Source organism: Cynocephalus volans, chromosome 10 (genome assembly GCF_027409185.1).
Source record: "Cynocephalus volans isolate mCynVol1 chromosome 10, mCynVol1.pri, whole genome shotgun sequence".
Lineage (NCBI taxonomy): Eukaryota > Metazoa > Chordata > Mammalia > Dermoptera > Cynocephalidae > Cynocephalus > Cynocephalus volans.
This window is the reverse complement of record NC_084469.1, coordinates 109659123-109675989: the sequence shown is the minus strand read 5'-3', so window position 1 is coordinate 109675989 and position 16867 is coordinate 109659123. Positions and strand designations below refer to the sequence as shown.

General features: G+C 52.4%; 1 protein-coding gene across 2 annotated transcripts in view; it reads right to left on the bottom strand.

Annotated features, from left to right (window-relative positions):
• The window catches only part of MYO9B (myosin IXB), a 92373-nt gene that overhangs the window by 59182 nt on the left and 16324 nt on the right, over nt 1-16867 (bottom strand). For both annotated transcript variants that reach the window (XM_063110559.1, XM_063110558.1), the window contains exon 2: nt 14558-15453. In XM_063110559.1, the coding sequence (XP_062966629.1) occupies nt 14558-15397 (840 nt within the window). In that variant the 5' untranslated portion in view covers nt 15398-15453. The remainder of the gene's footprint in view (nt 1-14557; nt 15454-16867) is intronic.

The window sequence follows — 16867 nt, the reverse complement described above, 5'->3', positions numbered from 1 at the left end:
CTGGCCAACAGATATATGAAAAAATGCTCAACATCACTCAGCATTCGGGAAATTCAAATCAAAACCACACTGAGATACCATCTCACCCCAGTTAGGATGGCTAAAATCCAAAAGACTCTGAACGACAAATGCTGGCGAGGTTGCGGAGAAAAAGGAACTCTCATACATTGTCGGTGGGACTGCAAAATGGTGCAGCCTCTATGGAAAATGGTATGGAGGTTCCTCAAACAATTGCAGATAGATCTACCATATGACCCAGCTATCCCACTGCTGGGAATATACCCAGAGGAATGGAAATCATCAAGTCGAAGGTATACCTGTTCCCCAATGTTCATCGCAGCATTCTTTACAATAGCCAAGAGTTGGAACCAGCCCAAATGTCCATCATTGGATGAGTGGATACGGAAAATGTGGTATATCTACACGATGGAATATTACTCAGCTATAAAAACAAATGAAATACTGCCATTTGCAACGACATGGATGGACCTAGAGAGAATTATATTAAGTGAAACAAGTCAGGCACAGAAAGAGAAATACCACATGTTCTCACTTATTGGTGGGAGCTAAAAATAAATAAATAAATTCACACACACAAAAAAAACCGGGGGGGAAGAAGACACAACAATTACAATTCCTCGAAGTTGATATGACAAGCGAACAGAAAGGACATTGTTGGGAGGGAGGGGGGAGAGGGAGGGGGAGGGAGGTTTCGGTAACGGGCCACAATAATCAACCACTTTGTATATCGACCAAAAAAAAAAAAAAAAAAAAAAAAAAAAAAGCACCATTTGCGTGTACAATTGAGTGGCATTTAGCACATTCACAATGTTGTGCAACCATTGCCTCTATCTAGTTCCAGAACATTCTCATCACCCCAAGAGGTGACCCCGTCCCCATCAGCCGTCACTCCCCCTTCTCCTGCCCCCAGCCCCCTGCAACCACTAATCTGCTTTCTGCCTTGATGGATTCACCTGTTCTGGACGTTTCATACAGATTCTCCTCAATGTACAATGGACTGTAAGTCAAAAATACCATAAGCAGAAAATGCATCTAATACGCCTAACCTACATCATAGCTTAGCCTAGTCTCGCAAATGGGCTCAGAACACTTACATTAGCCACAGCTGGGCCAAATCATCCAACACAAAGCCTATTTTGTGCTAAAGTGCTGAGTATCTCGTGCAATGTATTGAATAGTGGACTGAAAGCGAAAAACAGAATGGTTGGGTGGGCAAAAATAAGGTTTCTATCGAATGTGTATCGCTTTTGCGTCATCATAAAGTTGAAAAATCATAAAACCATAAGTTGAACCATGTTAAGTCAAGGACCATCTGTAAACAGAACCACACGCTATGTGGTCTTTTGTGGAAAAATGGGATTAAAAGATAATACAAATCTTTCTCTGAACTTTTTGAAGACATCTTTGGCATGATGTTTTCAAGGTGCATCCCTGCTGTAGCAAGTGTGGGAGCTTTGTTCTTTTTTATGGCTGCATGATATTCCACTGAATCCACCTGCTCTGAAAGGGGCAGGAGCACTGAAGGCCCAGCCTGACGTGGGGGTCACTCTGACGTTGAACAATAGATTGAGTTGAATCTCCCTTGGGTCTGGGGAAGCCACAGCTGGCACTGCCCTAAGCCTGGGACGATCCCTGGATACAAAGGCCGTCTGATGTCCCCAATCACCTCTTTTCTGGGTGACTTGATCCAGCCTTTGACTTCCCATCTCAGGTCTGCTTCTCACCCTGGCTTCTCTCTGGGGCTCTAGCTGGGGCCCCTCCTTGGCATTTGATCCCCATCTCAGCGCTCACTCACTCCCCGCTCTTCCACAGCCATGCCTAGGGCTGCTGAGCTAGACTAGCCCACTGTGAGAAACACATAGTCCCCTCAGAGCCTCAGGGGACGGGGCAGTGGAAGCCACACCATGGGCTCACCCTGTAGTAGTGACACCCTGGATCTGTCCTTTGGCTCTTCCAGCAGTGTTGTGAGCTGGCACTGAAAGGACAAGGAGGCTTTGAGGTTGGACTCAGCTAGGTGACGGTGGCAAGAGAATTCCAGACGGAGGGTACAGCACGTGCAAAGGCCCTGGGGTGGGAGAGATCAGGAGGCAGTGCAGAGAGGTTGAGTGACTGTGCAGGTCACACAGCATGCGGCAGCTGAGCCTGCACTCAAACCTCTGGGCTGCCTGGTCCCACACCTGCCTGGCTTCCTAGACATCACCCTGAGCTCCTGCAGGCAGCAAATTTGGAGGTGAAGGGGCATGGGAAGTGGTCCAGGCACTTTTGCAGAACTAGAGATGTTCCCTCAGGAGGGCCTGAACTGATAGACTCCTCGGGTGTTGGGTGTCCTTGTCATGTCTTTCTCCTCCCTATGATCTCACCAACATTCACACCTTTGGCAAGCAGCTCTACCCAGGAGGTGGCTCCCAAATCTCCACCACTGCTTACAGGTTTTCAACTGAACATCCTGAAGACCCCTAAACTAGTGCAGGTTTCTCAGCCTTGGCACTGCTGACATTTGAGGCCAGGTCATGTTTTGTGGAGGGGGCTGTCTTGTGCACTGTAGGGCATTTAGTACACTGGCCTCCACCTACCAGATGCCAGTAAAACCTCTTCCACCTCTGTTGTGACAACCAAAAATGTCTCCAGGTGTTGCCAAACATCCCCTGGAGGAAGAAATAGCCACAGGTGAGAACCACAGCTTTGGATTCTGTTCACAAATCAGCTAACTAGAGTCCTGTATATTGCATTTACAAGGCCCAGATTTTTGTACAGTGGCCCCCCTGCCCCATCTGCGGTTTCATTTACCCATAGTCAACCATGGCCTGAAAATATTACATGGAAAATTCCAGAAACAACCACTTCGTAAGTTTTAAACCATGCACCATTCTGCATAGCGTGATGAGATCTTGCGCCTCCATCCTGCTGGGACATGAGTCATCCCTGTGTCCAGTGGGTCCATGCTGTCTATGCCACCCACCCGTTAGTCACCTCGTAGCCCTCTTGCTGATCAGCTCCACTGTCCCGGGACTGCAGTGCTCGTGATCAGGTCACCCTTATCTTACTGCATAATGATCCCAAAGCGCAAGAGCAGTGATGCCGGCCATTCACATGTGCTGAAGAGAAGCCACAAAAGGTTTCAAGTGAAAAGGTGAAAGAAAAAAAAATCTTTTTTTTTAATGCTGAGGTTGTTAAGATGCATGGTGAGAATGGATCTTCTATCCGTGTAACTATAAAGAAGGAAGAAAAAATTCATGCTGGTTTTGCTGTTGTGCCTCAGACTGCAAAAATTATGGCTACAGTGTGTGATAAGCAATTAGTTAAGATGGAAAAGGTGTGAAATCTGCAGATGGAAGACACACACACATGTGCTGACGATGGCAACCGGGTTCAGTACTAAGCACAGTTTCAGGCATCCATAGGGGTCTTGCAGTGCATCCCCCACGGACACTTCACCTCCCTTAAAGGAATGATGTTACCATCTGGCATTTCCCCAGAGCCCATCCATGGAAGGCTTTGGGTCCGGGTGCCTGACCACTGCCAAACTCCACCTGACCCAGGAGGAGTGGTCAGAAGCCATGTGCCAAGATCCTAGAGCTGGTTGGCAGGTGCCTCTGGGGCCCCAAGGAACTGGGGTCTCCAGGGGCTTGGCTCAGGAGCTGGCTCTGGCCAGCAGCAGCTGAGTCACACACAAGGACATTTCAGGGGGCAGCTCTGCAGGGACTTGGCAACTGGGCCACCCAAGGCGGGGCCCACCGGAGGCGGCTTCGGCTGCTGCTCCGGCTGCTGCTCCATCTGGATAATTACTAGGAAACAAATTAGCTGTCAGGCTCTGTAGTCAATTGATGCCTGGTGGTGCTGGTGCCCCAAACAGCAAGACAGATGTCGCGGATAGATGGAGGGGTCCCCTGTCACCATAACCCTCGTGCAGCAGGACCCCCAGAACATTGAGAAAGGTGCTGGCCGTGGCAGGGGTGTCCTAGACCTGTTCTTCGGCTTTTAATCAACTTTCTCCAAATTCTAAGGAGACGTTCTTTTGATGCTTAAAATATACTCCATAATTTCACTGTTCTCTTACATGCAACATTCCCCAAAATATAACTTCCCCTTTTGTCTAAAATAGCTTTAGATCATTCCAAAGTGTCGTGGCTCTGCCCTTTGACGCAGCGGGCCAGAAAGGCAGCCTTGGAGGTCTGCAGGCACTGGAGGGACAGAGTCCCCGGGGGCCTCCACGATCCCCCCAGTGCTCCCACAGGCCTCTCTGTTAAAGGCCTTGGCTGTCAGGCACCCCCATCCCCTCCATACCCACCATGGACACCCTTCTGCTCTAGTGTGGCCCCCATTTTTCATCCTGGCAGGGTCTCCTGGCTGTTTGTTCCTTCCTTGCCATCCAGACTGCCCCTCGGGTCTGCTCCCACTGATCTCTGTGGCTTGCAATGTCCTTGTGGCAGCTGGGCACACCCAGGCCTGTCAGTCTGTCTCAGGTGCTGGGAAGATGGCACTAGGGCTGAGAATGCTGCCCCATCCCACTAGCCACCAACTCCTCCCCGGCTGCCATTCCCCACCCCAGGAAGCCTGTGCTCATGCTTGTCTCTTTGGCTAAATTCTCTCTCCAAGCTCCTGGGCACACATCTGACACCCCGGACGCCAGCTTTCTTTTCGGGTGTTCATGGCCCTGAGCATGCACTTCCAGTCTAGTCCCATCAGCTTCAATGCCTTCATGCTGAAGTGGCTCAGGGAGGATCCCCAGCACTGGGCACTGGGTACGGGGGCTGTGGAAGCCCAGGACAATGCTGGGCTCTCGCTCGGCACCCCTGGGCCTGGGCAGTCCACAGTCCTCTTCCCACTATGTTCCTGGCAGACTGTGTCCACAGCAGGCAGGATTCAGGCAACCTCAGGGCCCAGGATGCAGTTAAACACCCTCTGAGAGCTGGGGCATGGTGAGGTTCAGCCCATGAGGGTGCAAGACAGGAGGGGACCCTACTTAGTTCCTGCTGCCCACAGACAGAGCCCAAACACACAGGCTGTAAACCACCCCCAGCTGCCTGTGGGGTACACGGAGCCAGTGAGCTGGCCCTGCCAACCCTCATGGGATGTCTATAGCCACACCCTCCCTCCCTGGCACCCTCCAACCTGCTTTACAAATAGATGCATCTATGCATGGCATGTATACAAATGGCGACACAGATCCCATCTAGAAACAAAACCTGGTTTGTTATGTTTGGGGAAGGGGGAGCTGAGCAGAAGATGAGAAGAGCATATGCAGAAGGCATCTGGACAATGTTCACCATGGGCTTCTAGAACGTTCTATGTGCATGCAGATGAAGCAAAGGTCAGCAAACCTTTCCTGTAAAGGTCCAGGTGCCTCTGTCACAATTACTCAGCTCTGCCATCACAGGTGACATGTAAAGGAGTAAGCATGGCTGTTTGACAATAAAACTTTATTTGTAGAAACAGGCACTGGCAGATTTAACCCATGGGCTGAAGTTTGCCAAGCTCTGGTATGTACGAAAAGAAATGAAACCTCGAATGAGGAAAAGACACTAAAAACAAATGAAGTGTTCTATGAAAAGAAGCAGAAAAAAGCAAGGAAAAGCACCTGGGGGAACCAAAATTAATAATAAAACGTGTCATGACTTTGCCAAAGTGGGGCTCTCTGGACTGTGACGATGCGACACGTGTCCTGGTTTGTTTCCTGTTGGGGAGATGGTTGACGGAGGAGAATCAAACCACAGCCACCACCTGGCATAAGTTCAGAAAGTCACCCCGAAGAGGACAAGCATGGAGCAGATGATCAAATCTGGTGCACCTGAACCAGCACTAACGTATCAGGAAACTGCTAAGGCGCTTGGATTACATGCATTTGAAGAGCGTGTCACTTCTCAGCCCTGGATGTCCTAAAATTGGTGACTGGTTTTTGGCGCTGAGGAACAACTCTTAAAATAACATTCTAAGATGTTGCTCAACGTCCACCTGGACAACCATACTCTTGTGTGGAAAACCAAATCCTCACACCCAGGTGTGCATCATTGTAGGCGACACGAGGACATTTCTGGTCGTGCTCGCTCGGCTCTGCTGGCCTTGGGTGTGAAGCCATACCAGACACCTCCTCCTGGGGATAAATGAGAACACGAGCCCAAAACTGCTTCCCCACCTATGGCAGCCACCCCACGATGGCGCTGATTATCATTGGGTTGATGTGTAATTCCAATGGCTCAATGTTACACGCCCCCTCCCCAAGTCTGAAAATATTTAGGCAGACAACATCTGTAACACTGAAATTGTTCTTTGCATGCAGTTGGCCTAAAACAGCAGTTCTCAGCTGGGGAGATTCTGTTCCTCAGGGGACACTTGTCCACATCCAGAGAAGTTTTGGTTGTCACGACTAGGGATGAGGGTGCTACTGGCGTCTGGTGTGCAGGGACCGGGGATGCTGCTCAGCACCTTGCAGTGCACAGGGCAGCCCTCACCACAGTGAATGATCCTGCCCCGATCCTGGGTTAGAACAGGAAGTACTGCCTCTGTCCACAACACTTATTCCACTTTCTTGTCCCCTGTGGGATCTGTCCACCCCATCTCCCTCCTGTCCTGTTCAAGCCCCTACCCTTCTTTGGGCTGCTCTGCTGATCTAGGGCTCCCCAAAGTGCTTACCCCCACCTGCCTGCAAACTTCCTAGGGAGGCCACATGGGGCAGAGAAGCAGCCAGAGATTCTGTGGCTGCTTCCCATGGCCGCCCAGGGTGGGCCCATCTCGCTTGGGGGCTCTCGGCCTCGCTGTATCTTCTTATTCTGTCTTTTTGCTATCATAGCTCCCACCCACACCTGGGGCCCTCACCCCTGCCTCCCCTCCTCCTCCCCCTCCCCCATGAACTGGTGACCCTGGTGTTTGCATCAATGACTGTCTGGTAGCTCAGTATTGCACATGGCCTGGGCCAGCCTGAACCTTGGCCACTGGTGGGTGGGGTAGGAAAGGACTGCTGAGAGTCCTGATTCTGTCCCTCTTCTACCACCATGGCCTGCCCGGCTGGTCCTGCTCACCTGGACCCAGCCCTGGACATGTCTGGACTCCAAACCTCCTCCTAGAGTGTTCCACACTGCAGCCCCAGACCCTCCTGTGCCCAAGCCCTATCCCCATCAGCTGCCTGTGATGTGCTGATCTTCTGTCCCCTCAGCTGAGTGAAAGGACGGCACTTTCAGGGACCCTTACCCCAAAACACCTCTGTGCTCTGTAAAGTAGACACAAGCCAGGACTTTGGGGTATTTGGGGACCTAGGAGACAGGCAGACAGACAGGCACAGGATGAAGGCTCCCTGGCTACCTTGCCCAGCCGCTGGGGTGCCAGCTGTAGATGTGACACCGGGGACTTCTGCATCTTGGGGCCGGGCGTCGTCTCTGACCTGATCCTGAGCCTCCTCCCGTCTGCAGCCTAGGCCCTGAGAGGGTCCCCAGAGGCCTGTTCTGGGGTATGTGCCTCCCTCTCAATGCTCCAGGCACACTCACCGCCCCCACCTGTGCCCCAGTGGCTAATAGGCAAGAGGCAGGGTTGAGTGCCCAGACAGGAGGTGCCCCGGCTTGCTGTCTGCCCCCTGCCCCTCTCTGAGTGCATTGTGCGACCTCTAAGACCCAACCAATGCTGGGGTCATGATGCTGCTGGCACTAATTCTACCCTGCAGCCATCTCTGACACCCCTCCTTCTCCCCTGACACCTGCCCTCCCTGGGACATCAGCCTTGGCTCTGGATCAGCCACAAGGCTGGGGCTGCTCCCAGGACTCTGTCTGTTTGCTCTGATACTTCCTATGTGCAGATGCTCCTGTCTGCTTTCCGGGGCCCCTGCAGGCCTGCCTCCTCGGCTCCCCAAGCCCAGCCTACTAGCAGGGGCAGGGTGGGCACACCTAGTTGTGTCTGCCTGCCCCATCTAGCCCCTCACTGGGCTCCTCTCGCCCCAGCCCCTGTTCCCATCTGATGACCCCTGGCAGCTCCAGCCCTCAATTCACCCAAGCAGGTTGCTGGAGAGGACTCTGCTCTCCTTCTGCCCCAGGCTTCACTCAGTCAACTCCATGAGAGTCTCCAGGGGCTTTGTCTCTACCTATGCCAACCCCCTGCCCCTCAACCCCTGGCTCTGGAATAGTCACTGATGGGAGGATGTTGGCCTGGCCGGGGCCCAGAACAAACCCAAGCACACACTCCGCAAACAAAGGAATGAAATGCTGATATGACTGGTGAGTGGAGAAATAAGATGTGGAGCATCCACACAGTGGAATATCACGCAGCCATGAAAAGGAATGATGCACTGACACACGCTACAACGTGGATGGGGCTGGCTGGTTGGCTCAGCTGATTAGAGCCCAGCTTTAGAACACAAAGGTCAAGGGTTTGGATCCCCATACTGGCCAGTTGCCAAAAAAAAAAAAAAAAAGTGGATGAACCTTGAAAACATGATGCTGAGTGAAAGAAGCCAGACACAAAAGGACACACGGTGTGTGATTCCATTGATATGAAATGGTCAGAACAGGCACATCCACAGAGACAGAAAGCAGACTGGTCGTTGCTGGGGGATGGGAGCGACCACTGATGGGGACAGGGTTTCCTTTTGGGATGATGAGAATGTTCTGGAACTAGACACAGATGGTCCTGGCTGACGATAGTTCACCTTGTCATTTTTCAACTTTATGCTGGTGTGAGAGCAATATGCAGTCAGTAGAAACCATACTTCCAGCACGCACACAAACATTCTGCTTTTCACTTTCAGTACAGCACTCAATAAATTATGTGAGACATTCACCACTTCATATAAAATAGGCTGTATTTGATGATTCTGCCCACCATAGGGTAAGGTAAGTGTTCTGAGCACATTTAAGGTAGGCTAGGCTGAGCTGTGATCTTTGGTGGGTTAGGTGTATTAAAATGCATTTTGGACTTATGACATTGTCAACCTTTGTCGGGTTTATCGGGACGCAGCCCCACTGTAAGCCGAGGAGCCTCTGCAGAGGTGGTGGCCACACAACAGTGTGGATGTACTGAATGCTGATGAACCATGCACTTTCAATAGGTGAATTACATATCAATTAAGCTCTTAAACAAAAACCCCAACTGCACAGGCCCAGACATGGGAGTTGGCACACAGCAGGTTCTAGAACCTTCTATCTTTGCCACCCTGGCAGAGTGGCTTTGCCTGTGTGCCTCAGTTTCCTGCGTGAGATGGGGGTGTTCAGTCTGCCCACATCGGGAGGCAGGGAGGATGCCCCCAATGCACGGCAAAGGCTGGCCCTGCAGATGTGGCCTGGGCAGGCGTCCCTGAGGGCAAAGATCAAGGTCGATAGTAACGCTGTGGTCTGGGTGACCTGCCCAGTTGGGCCTGGCCTGGTGCTGACTGCAGGTGGCGGGAACAGGGCCAACGGCCTGGCTGGTGGAGGAGGGGCTGGGAGGAGGCGGGATCTCCTCCCATGAGACTGGCTTTGTGGGGCCCCTGAGGAGGCTGGGCTCAGGTAGGCACAGATGATAGTCTCACAACAGGCTCATTCAGTCCTCTTCCGCCAGGAGGGTCCAGGGCAGCAGTAAGCTCCAGGACCCTTCCTTGGTCCCTCACTGAACTGTCCTGGGCATGGGTGCTCCTGCAGGTTGGCCTGGCTCCGCCCTGCTGGGGGTGTCACTGTCACCATCCCTCAGCCTCCTCTCTTGGCATGGGCCAGGCCACTGAGGTCAAATGGAGACCTGAGACCCTTGGGAAAACAGCCCGATGAGCAAGGATCCTTATTTCATTTCTGCTTTCAAAATTAAAACCCCGCGCATGCCAATGGATGCCAGTAGTGCTTGCTCTGGTTCAGGGAAGATAGAGAACTGCCCATCAGCACCCCAGTCTTGACCTGCTCTTACAGGGGCAATGTCACCAGTGTCCAGTGGATTCCGAGGTCTGCGGGTAAAGGGAGAGGGGCATATTCTGGGAGTGATTTGGGGTGAGCCCAGTGGCTGGTGCCATGGGCTGCTCCACCCAGAGCCACCAGGTCTTCAAGGGGCGCCTGTGATGGCACAGGAATGAGGACCCCGCTTTCTGCCTCTTCAGTATTTCTGAGCTGAGACAACAAACAGTCCTTCACAAATGTCGTGTTTCTGGGGGTGGTGAGGAGGACCTGCTGACTCCTGGCTGGGCTAAATGACAACTGAGGCTCCTGCAGCCCCTCGTCCCGGGAAACAGTGACAGCAACAGTTAACTGCAGTGGGTGGCAGATCAGCTGACTGGAACTGGCTTTCCACAGCACTCCCTTCCTGTTTTCTGGTCAGAATTGCACAGCAAGGCCCAAACCTCAAAACAAGACAACTTCTCCTTTTGGGGAGCTGAGGAAAATTCCTGAACGCTACAGGCTGTGCTGATCTTCGGCCTTTCATGGCCCGGGCCAGGTGACAGAGGAGATCTTTCATGAAGTTGCGAGAGGTGGCATGAGTGGAGGGCATAAGCTCAGGCTGGGTTCAAAGCCTGGTATGGCTGTGGCTGTCTGCAGTGTGGCCTGAGGAATCCACTGGTAATAGGCTGACTTGAAGCCCCAGAAAGATATATCCAAGTCCTCACCCCTGGGACCTATAACCATGACATTATTTGGAACCAGGGTCTTCGCAGGTGTAATTAAGATAAGGATCTCGAGATGAGGTCATCCTGGATTTAGAGTGAACCTCAAGTCCAATGACAAGCGTCCTTATAAGAGAAAGGAGGGGAGATGACACACACAGAAGCACTCTCATAGGGCAGGCCATGTGGTGATGGAGGCAGAGACTGAAGTTATGTGGTCACAAGCCAAGCAACGTCAAGGATTGCTGGAGCCACCAGAAGCCAGCAGAGAGGCCCAGGGCAGACTGTCCCATAAAGCCTCCAGAGCGAGCACAGCCCTGCTGCCACTGATTTAGGACTTCTGGCCTCCAGAACTGTGAGAGAATAAAGTCCTGTTTGCTTTAAATCACCCAGTTTGTGGGACTTTGTTAAGACTGCCTCAGGAAACTCACACATTAATGTGTTTCTCTGAGACTTGGTTTTCCCATCTTTAAAATAGGCAGAGCTGTGGTAAGGACCCAGAGAAATGATGGACGAAAACTGGGAAGTCCAAACCTGACAACCACTGGGCCCAACTGCGCGAAAACTAACTGTTCCTGTTATTAGAAAACAACTCTTAGGTTAGGTCAGAATGGTTAGAACTTATGGACAATCTCTAAATGCTCAGCACCTGAAATGAACAGTGACCGGGTTCTATGGGACGACTCAAAGGCAGCAGTGCAATTCTGTCTTCAGGGGACATCGGCAATGTCTGGGGACATTTTTGGTTGTCACACCTCAGAAGTGGGTGCTCCTGGCATCTGGTGGGTGGAGGCCAGGGATGCTCCTCTACACCTCTTGATGCACAGGACAGCCCTACCCTGGCAGGTGATGCAGCCCCAGACATCGGCAGGCTGAGGTGGAGAGAAAACCGGCTCTGAGCTAAGACAGCCTATCCCTTTGCAAACAGTCGCCCCAGGAAGCACGTTTACTGCCATGACGTGGGTTTGGCTTAAGCCCATTTTGGAAGCTGGTGTGGGCACCACCCTCGAGCAGATTATAAATGCTGGGGAAAATTGGCCTTGCTGGCTCACACTGCTGAGGCCCAAACGAGGCAGCCTGGTGCGATGAGGCATCTGACTCACGAGGGTGAATAATGGTCATCGGCGGAATCCAGGAGAATGTGCCAGAATCTCTAAGGGCCACAGGAGTGGAGGCTGGCAGGAGCTTCTCTAGCAGCAGGGGAGGAATGATGGGCCCCAGGGTGCCTGCTGAGCTGGGGAGCTTCTCCTCTATGGGGGCTGACTTGTGTTTCCCCAAAAGTTATGTCCGCATCACCCCCGGAGCCTATGAACATGACCTTATTTGGAAATGGGGTCTCTGCAGCTGTAATTAGTTAAGATGAGGTCATATTGCAGTAGGATGGGCCTGAAATCCAATGAGGGGCATGGCGTCCTTACTATACAAAGGCTTGGTAAAGACACAAACAGGAGGAACACTGTGACAACCGAGGCAGAGCCTGGAGAGATGTGGCCACAAGCCAAGGAACACTGGGAGCCACCAGAAGCTTGAGAAGGCCAGGATGGATCCTCCCCTAGAGCCTCCAGAGGAAGTATGGCCCTGTAGACGCCTTGATTTTAGACTTCTTGCCTCCAGAACTGAGAGAGAATATATTCCTGTTGTCTGAAGCCCCCCAGTCTGCGGTACTCCTGCCTCTACACTGGCTGTGCCTCCTGCCCGGATGTACCTCTCACCTCCTGGCCCCTCCCCCTGGCCCGCCTGCTGTTCTCACTGCTCTTAGCACTCACGTACCAGCCTTGCTGCTGGTTTTACTGTCTGCCCCTGCATCACCGGGGTGACAGCTCCACGTGGGCAGGCCTTTGTGCGGATTCTGGCCACCACACAGCCCTGAGCTTAGATCAGCACCGTGTGATGAACGAATTGCTGGATAGTCAGGCTAACACCCATGGGGTGATCTATACTCACAAGGAAAACATACACCCTGTGGCCAGACCACCCAGAAGTTTTTAATAAGTTGATGCAAAACATGACAATGTATCCTTATATTCATATTACTTGTACAGGTGGAAACAGAAACAAGCTACACGTTTAGTCACAGGTCTAAGCTATATGACCCTAGTTAATTTCTTGCTGATGACATTCATGAAGAGGAACTGGAATATACTCCGCAACCACTGCCTAGATGTGATGCCAGTGACTTTGCATGGCAGGCTTCAGCTTGGAGGAGACTGGGGAAAGGTCAGAGGTCATGCTCTAGGGAGGGTGGGGTCACCCCACACTCAAACCCCTCCCTCCACCAATGGGGAGGGTGTCTCAGGATCTTGTGGATGAACAAACTGTGGTATATGCATATAATGGAATACTATTCAGCAATAAGAAAAGAGCTCTCAAGCCATGAAAGACATGGAGGAAACTTAGATGCATATTGCTAGGTGAAAAAAGCCGATGTGAAAAGGCTACACTGTGAGATTCCAACTACAGGACATCGTGGAAAAGGCAAAACTATAGACCATGAAAAGACCAGTGGTTGCCAGAGGCTCGGGGGAGGGAGGGATGAATAGGCAGAGCACAGGCGATCTCTAGAGCAGAGAAACTACTCTGTCCAATACTACAATGTGGGATACACATCTTACACATGTGTACAAATCCAGAGAATGTACAACATCAACAGCAAACCCTAATGTAAACTATGGACCTCAGTTATTAACAACACGAGGGTACTTCAAAAAGTTCATGGAAAAATAGAATTAAAAGGTAATACGAATCTTTCCATGACTTTTTAAGTACGCTCACATGTCAATTTTGGCTTAAATCAATTGTAACAAATACAGCAGGCTAATAATGCAAGATACAAAGGGGAGGGAAATTGTGGGAGACAGGAGGGTGCATGCAGAAACTCTGAACTGTCTGCTCAGTATCACTATAAACCTAAAACTGATGTAAAAAATAAAGTCAATTAAAAAAAGTAGAACCCTGGGCCCTCAAGGCTGCAGACCCCTGAGCCCATACATTGCCCCTGCCCCTCACTAGGCAACAATTGTCATGTTGTGTTCTGAGACTCATGGATGCATCTTGTCCTAAGACTCCTAGAGTGAGGGACGTTGTGTTGTCATATCCGCCACCCTGTGTCCAGACCTGCAGCCAGAAGCCTCACCCCCAGCAACACATTGATGGCTCCCATGGGGCTTGGCCAACAAGGACATCAGACAGTAAACAGCTCTGCCAGGCAGTCCCCTCCCCTCGTCCACCTTATAGCATCATCTCACCAGCCCCCCAGTCCCCTGGGGGTCTGCTGTTTGCCTTGCAGTCTTCCATCTACCTCGCCACCCCTCCCAGAAACACGTCATTGTGAAGTACCCCTCAAATCATCTGATTTGAGCACAGCAGCCTTTTCTTTCTGGGACCTGGAGGACAGACAGCTGTCCTCCAGATGTCAAGGGTGTATGAACCAGACCTTTTTATTTTCTGTATTTCTGATGCTCTGATATCTGGGGCCTGGCTGACCCTGGAGGGGCGGCCCCACCCAGGGCTAGCCAATTCCTAGAGACAGTCAAGGGCTTGCCTGTGGGAGCGCATTCCCTGTGCAAATCACCCAATCCAGAGCCCACACCCAGCCACCTGTTCTATCCAGCCTTTACACTCCAGGCCACTATTCACCTGCCCTGATTACCCCACACCCCCGGCTCCAGATAACCAGGGGCAACTCCTACCCCCAGAGCTTGCTGAAATGATTCAAGCCAGCCAATCCTAAGCCAGCTTGCCCTTCCTTCCAGGGAAAGCCACAAGCAAGGCTCCTGCCTGCATCTCCCTCTCTCACTGCCTCTTGACCCAGCCTGGTGCTTTCCCGTGTGGCCCTGCCGTGGCGTCATTCCCCCTCCTCCTGGGACCTGTGAGTGATAACTCTTTCTCCAAGGGCAGCTGTCTCCTGACCTGTTGGCTTCATTCTACCTGAACAACAACAATAAAACCCATACTTTCAGAGTGAAGGCCCCCTGCCCGCCACCAGGCTCAGCTCACCTCCAGCACGGGGCCAGCGCCCAGGATGGTCCTCTCGACACCACTGGCGTACCCCTTCTGGCTGAGGGCTGTGAGGCAGTGGATCAGGAAGTTGGTGCTCTGCGTCTTGCCGGAGCCACTCTCGCCCGAGATCACGATGCACTGGTTGACGTGCTTCCTGAGCATGGCGTAGTAGGCCACATCAGCCAGCGCGAAGACGTGCGGCTCCAGCTTGCCCAGCTGCTGGTTCTCGTACATCTTCACGTACTTGGGGTTGTAGATGGGGAGGAATTTGAAGGGGTTGATGGCCACCAGGATGCTCCCTGCGTACGTGTAGATCTTCTGCTGCAGGAAGCGGTGCTTGAGGTTCTTCAGGAGGTTGTCCTCAGTCAGCTCAGGGAGGTTGCACAGGTCGTCAAAATCCGCTTGCTGCCGCGGCAGGAGGCCACGCTCCACCAGGCGCCGGGTGGCTGTGGCCTGGGTCACCAGCTGCATGTGCATGTACTTGATGGTCCCATCAGCATTGCGCTCCTGCAGCAGGAAGTAGTAGCCATCCTCCTGTGGGTGCTCGTCCTGTGCCCGCCGGGGCCAAAGCAGCACACGGTGCACGGGTGAGTCGTTGGCATCCAGCACCCATTCCTCGCCGCCTGACTCCTTGACCTCCACCAGCACGTAGCACTTGGTGCCATCGAGACGCAGGCTGGTGATGGCATCCTTGATGACATCGGACGTGGTGCTGTCCTTGGTGGCGATCACACGGCAGGAGGCCTGGCTCTCGGTGGTGGACAGCCGGGGGTAGATATGCAGGTGGTAGGCCGCCTGCTCCCGGTGGCCGGAGCTGCCCGCCTCGTGCAAACTCATTCTGCCGGCTGCCCGGCTTCAGCATGCCTCCCGGGCTCAGGGCACGCGTCCTGGAGCTGGAAGGCAGGGCAGAGATGGGCACAGTCAGAGTGGCATGTGGGAGAGGGGTGGTGAAGGGGGATGCTGATGCCCGACCCGGAAAAGACAGCACCAGACTCTTGGCTGGAAACCCCTGTCCCTGACCAGGCTGGAATCAAGCAGCTGCAGCTCCCCAGGGAAGGTGGAAAAGCCCCTGTATGTCCTTAAATGTGACCTCTGACCTGAGGATCATGGCTCATATGAGTGACATTGTCAGATACCTATAAGACGAACCCTCCACCCGGGCTTCTTCCATCCAAAGCCCTGTCCCACCTGGCCCAGAGTCAGCCTCTCAACCCTCCCGTGCAAAGGCCATGACCATATCTCAGCTAAGCCTTTCCTAGCCCACATCCTTCCTGGCCTCATGTCTCTGATAAAACCTCCCCCAGCAGCTCCCCAAGCGGATGAAGACGCAGCCCACAGGCCTTGGTTATGTCTTTGCCACACAATAAGCAGGACTGAACCTGCTCTGAAACCCAGGGTCCCCAAAGCCCAGCCAAGAAGGATGACGTCAGGGTAAGTCACCAGACACTCAGGAGAATGGCTCAGAGTGCACTTGCTTGTAGAACCCATGACTCCAGTCTACTGGGGAGAAGAACATCAGATGGGCCCAGACTGGGGGCAACCTGCGGGACAACTGGCCAATTCTCCCAAGACTGCCAAGGTCATGAGCAACTGGGAAAGACTGAGGGAGCCTGTCCCAGACTGAAGCAGTCTCTATGTGCAATGGAGTACCCTGGATGCAATCCTTCGACCAGAGAGAGGACATGAGTGGAAGAGGTGGCGACATCTGAATAACGTCAGGAGGTTGGTTCATTGCAATGTACTGACGCCGATTTCTCAGTTATGACAAATGTGCCCTGATAATGTAAGGTGTTCCTATTTGGGAAAACTTAGAGAGGGGCATAGGGGATCTTCTGCACTATCTTTGTAATTTTTCTCTAAATCTCAAATTATTCCAACAGAAAAAAGTTTATTTAAGAAAAAAAAAATCACATTTGCTACTGAAGGTTGCCGGAAAAAGAAATGAGGGCTGATGCTGGTGACAGCCCAGCTGGCATCTTGGAGCAAGAGGCACAAATGCAGCGTGGGTCATGTGTGCGGGCCACCAGAGGATGGCTGAGGGTCTGAAGATGAATCAGACCTTGGCTCAAAGCCCAGCAGGAGAGGCTGGTGTGCAAACAGACTATGAGGTATAGTAGTAAATGACGCACACTGAGTGATTATCCTGGAGGGCCAGAGAAGCCTTCAGGGGAGTGGCAACATCTAAGAGGGGTTCTGAAGGATGAAGAGGAGTTCGTTCACCAGGCAGGCAAAAGGAGGGAGGAGGGCATGGTGGGCCCACCACCTGTTTTTGTGAATAAAGTTTTATTGGGAGGGAGCCTTGCCCAC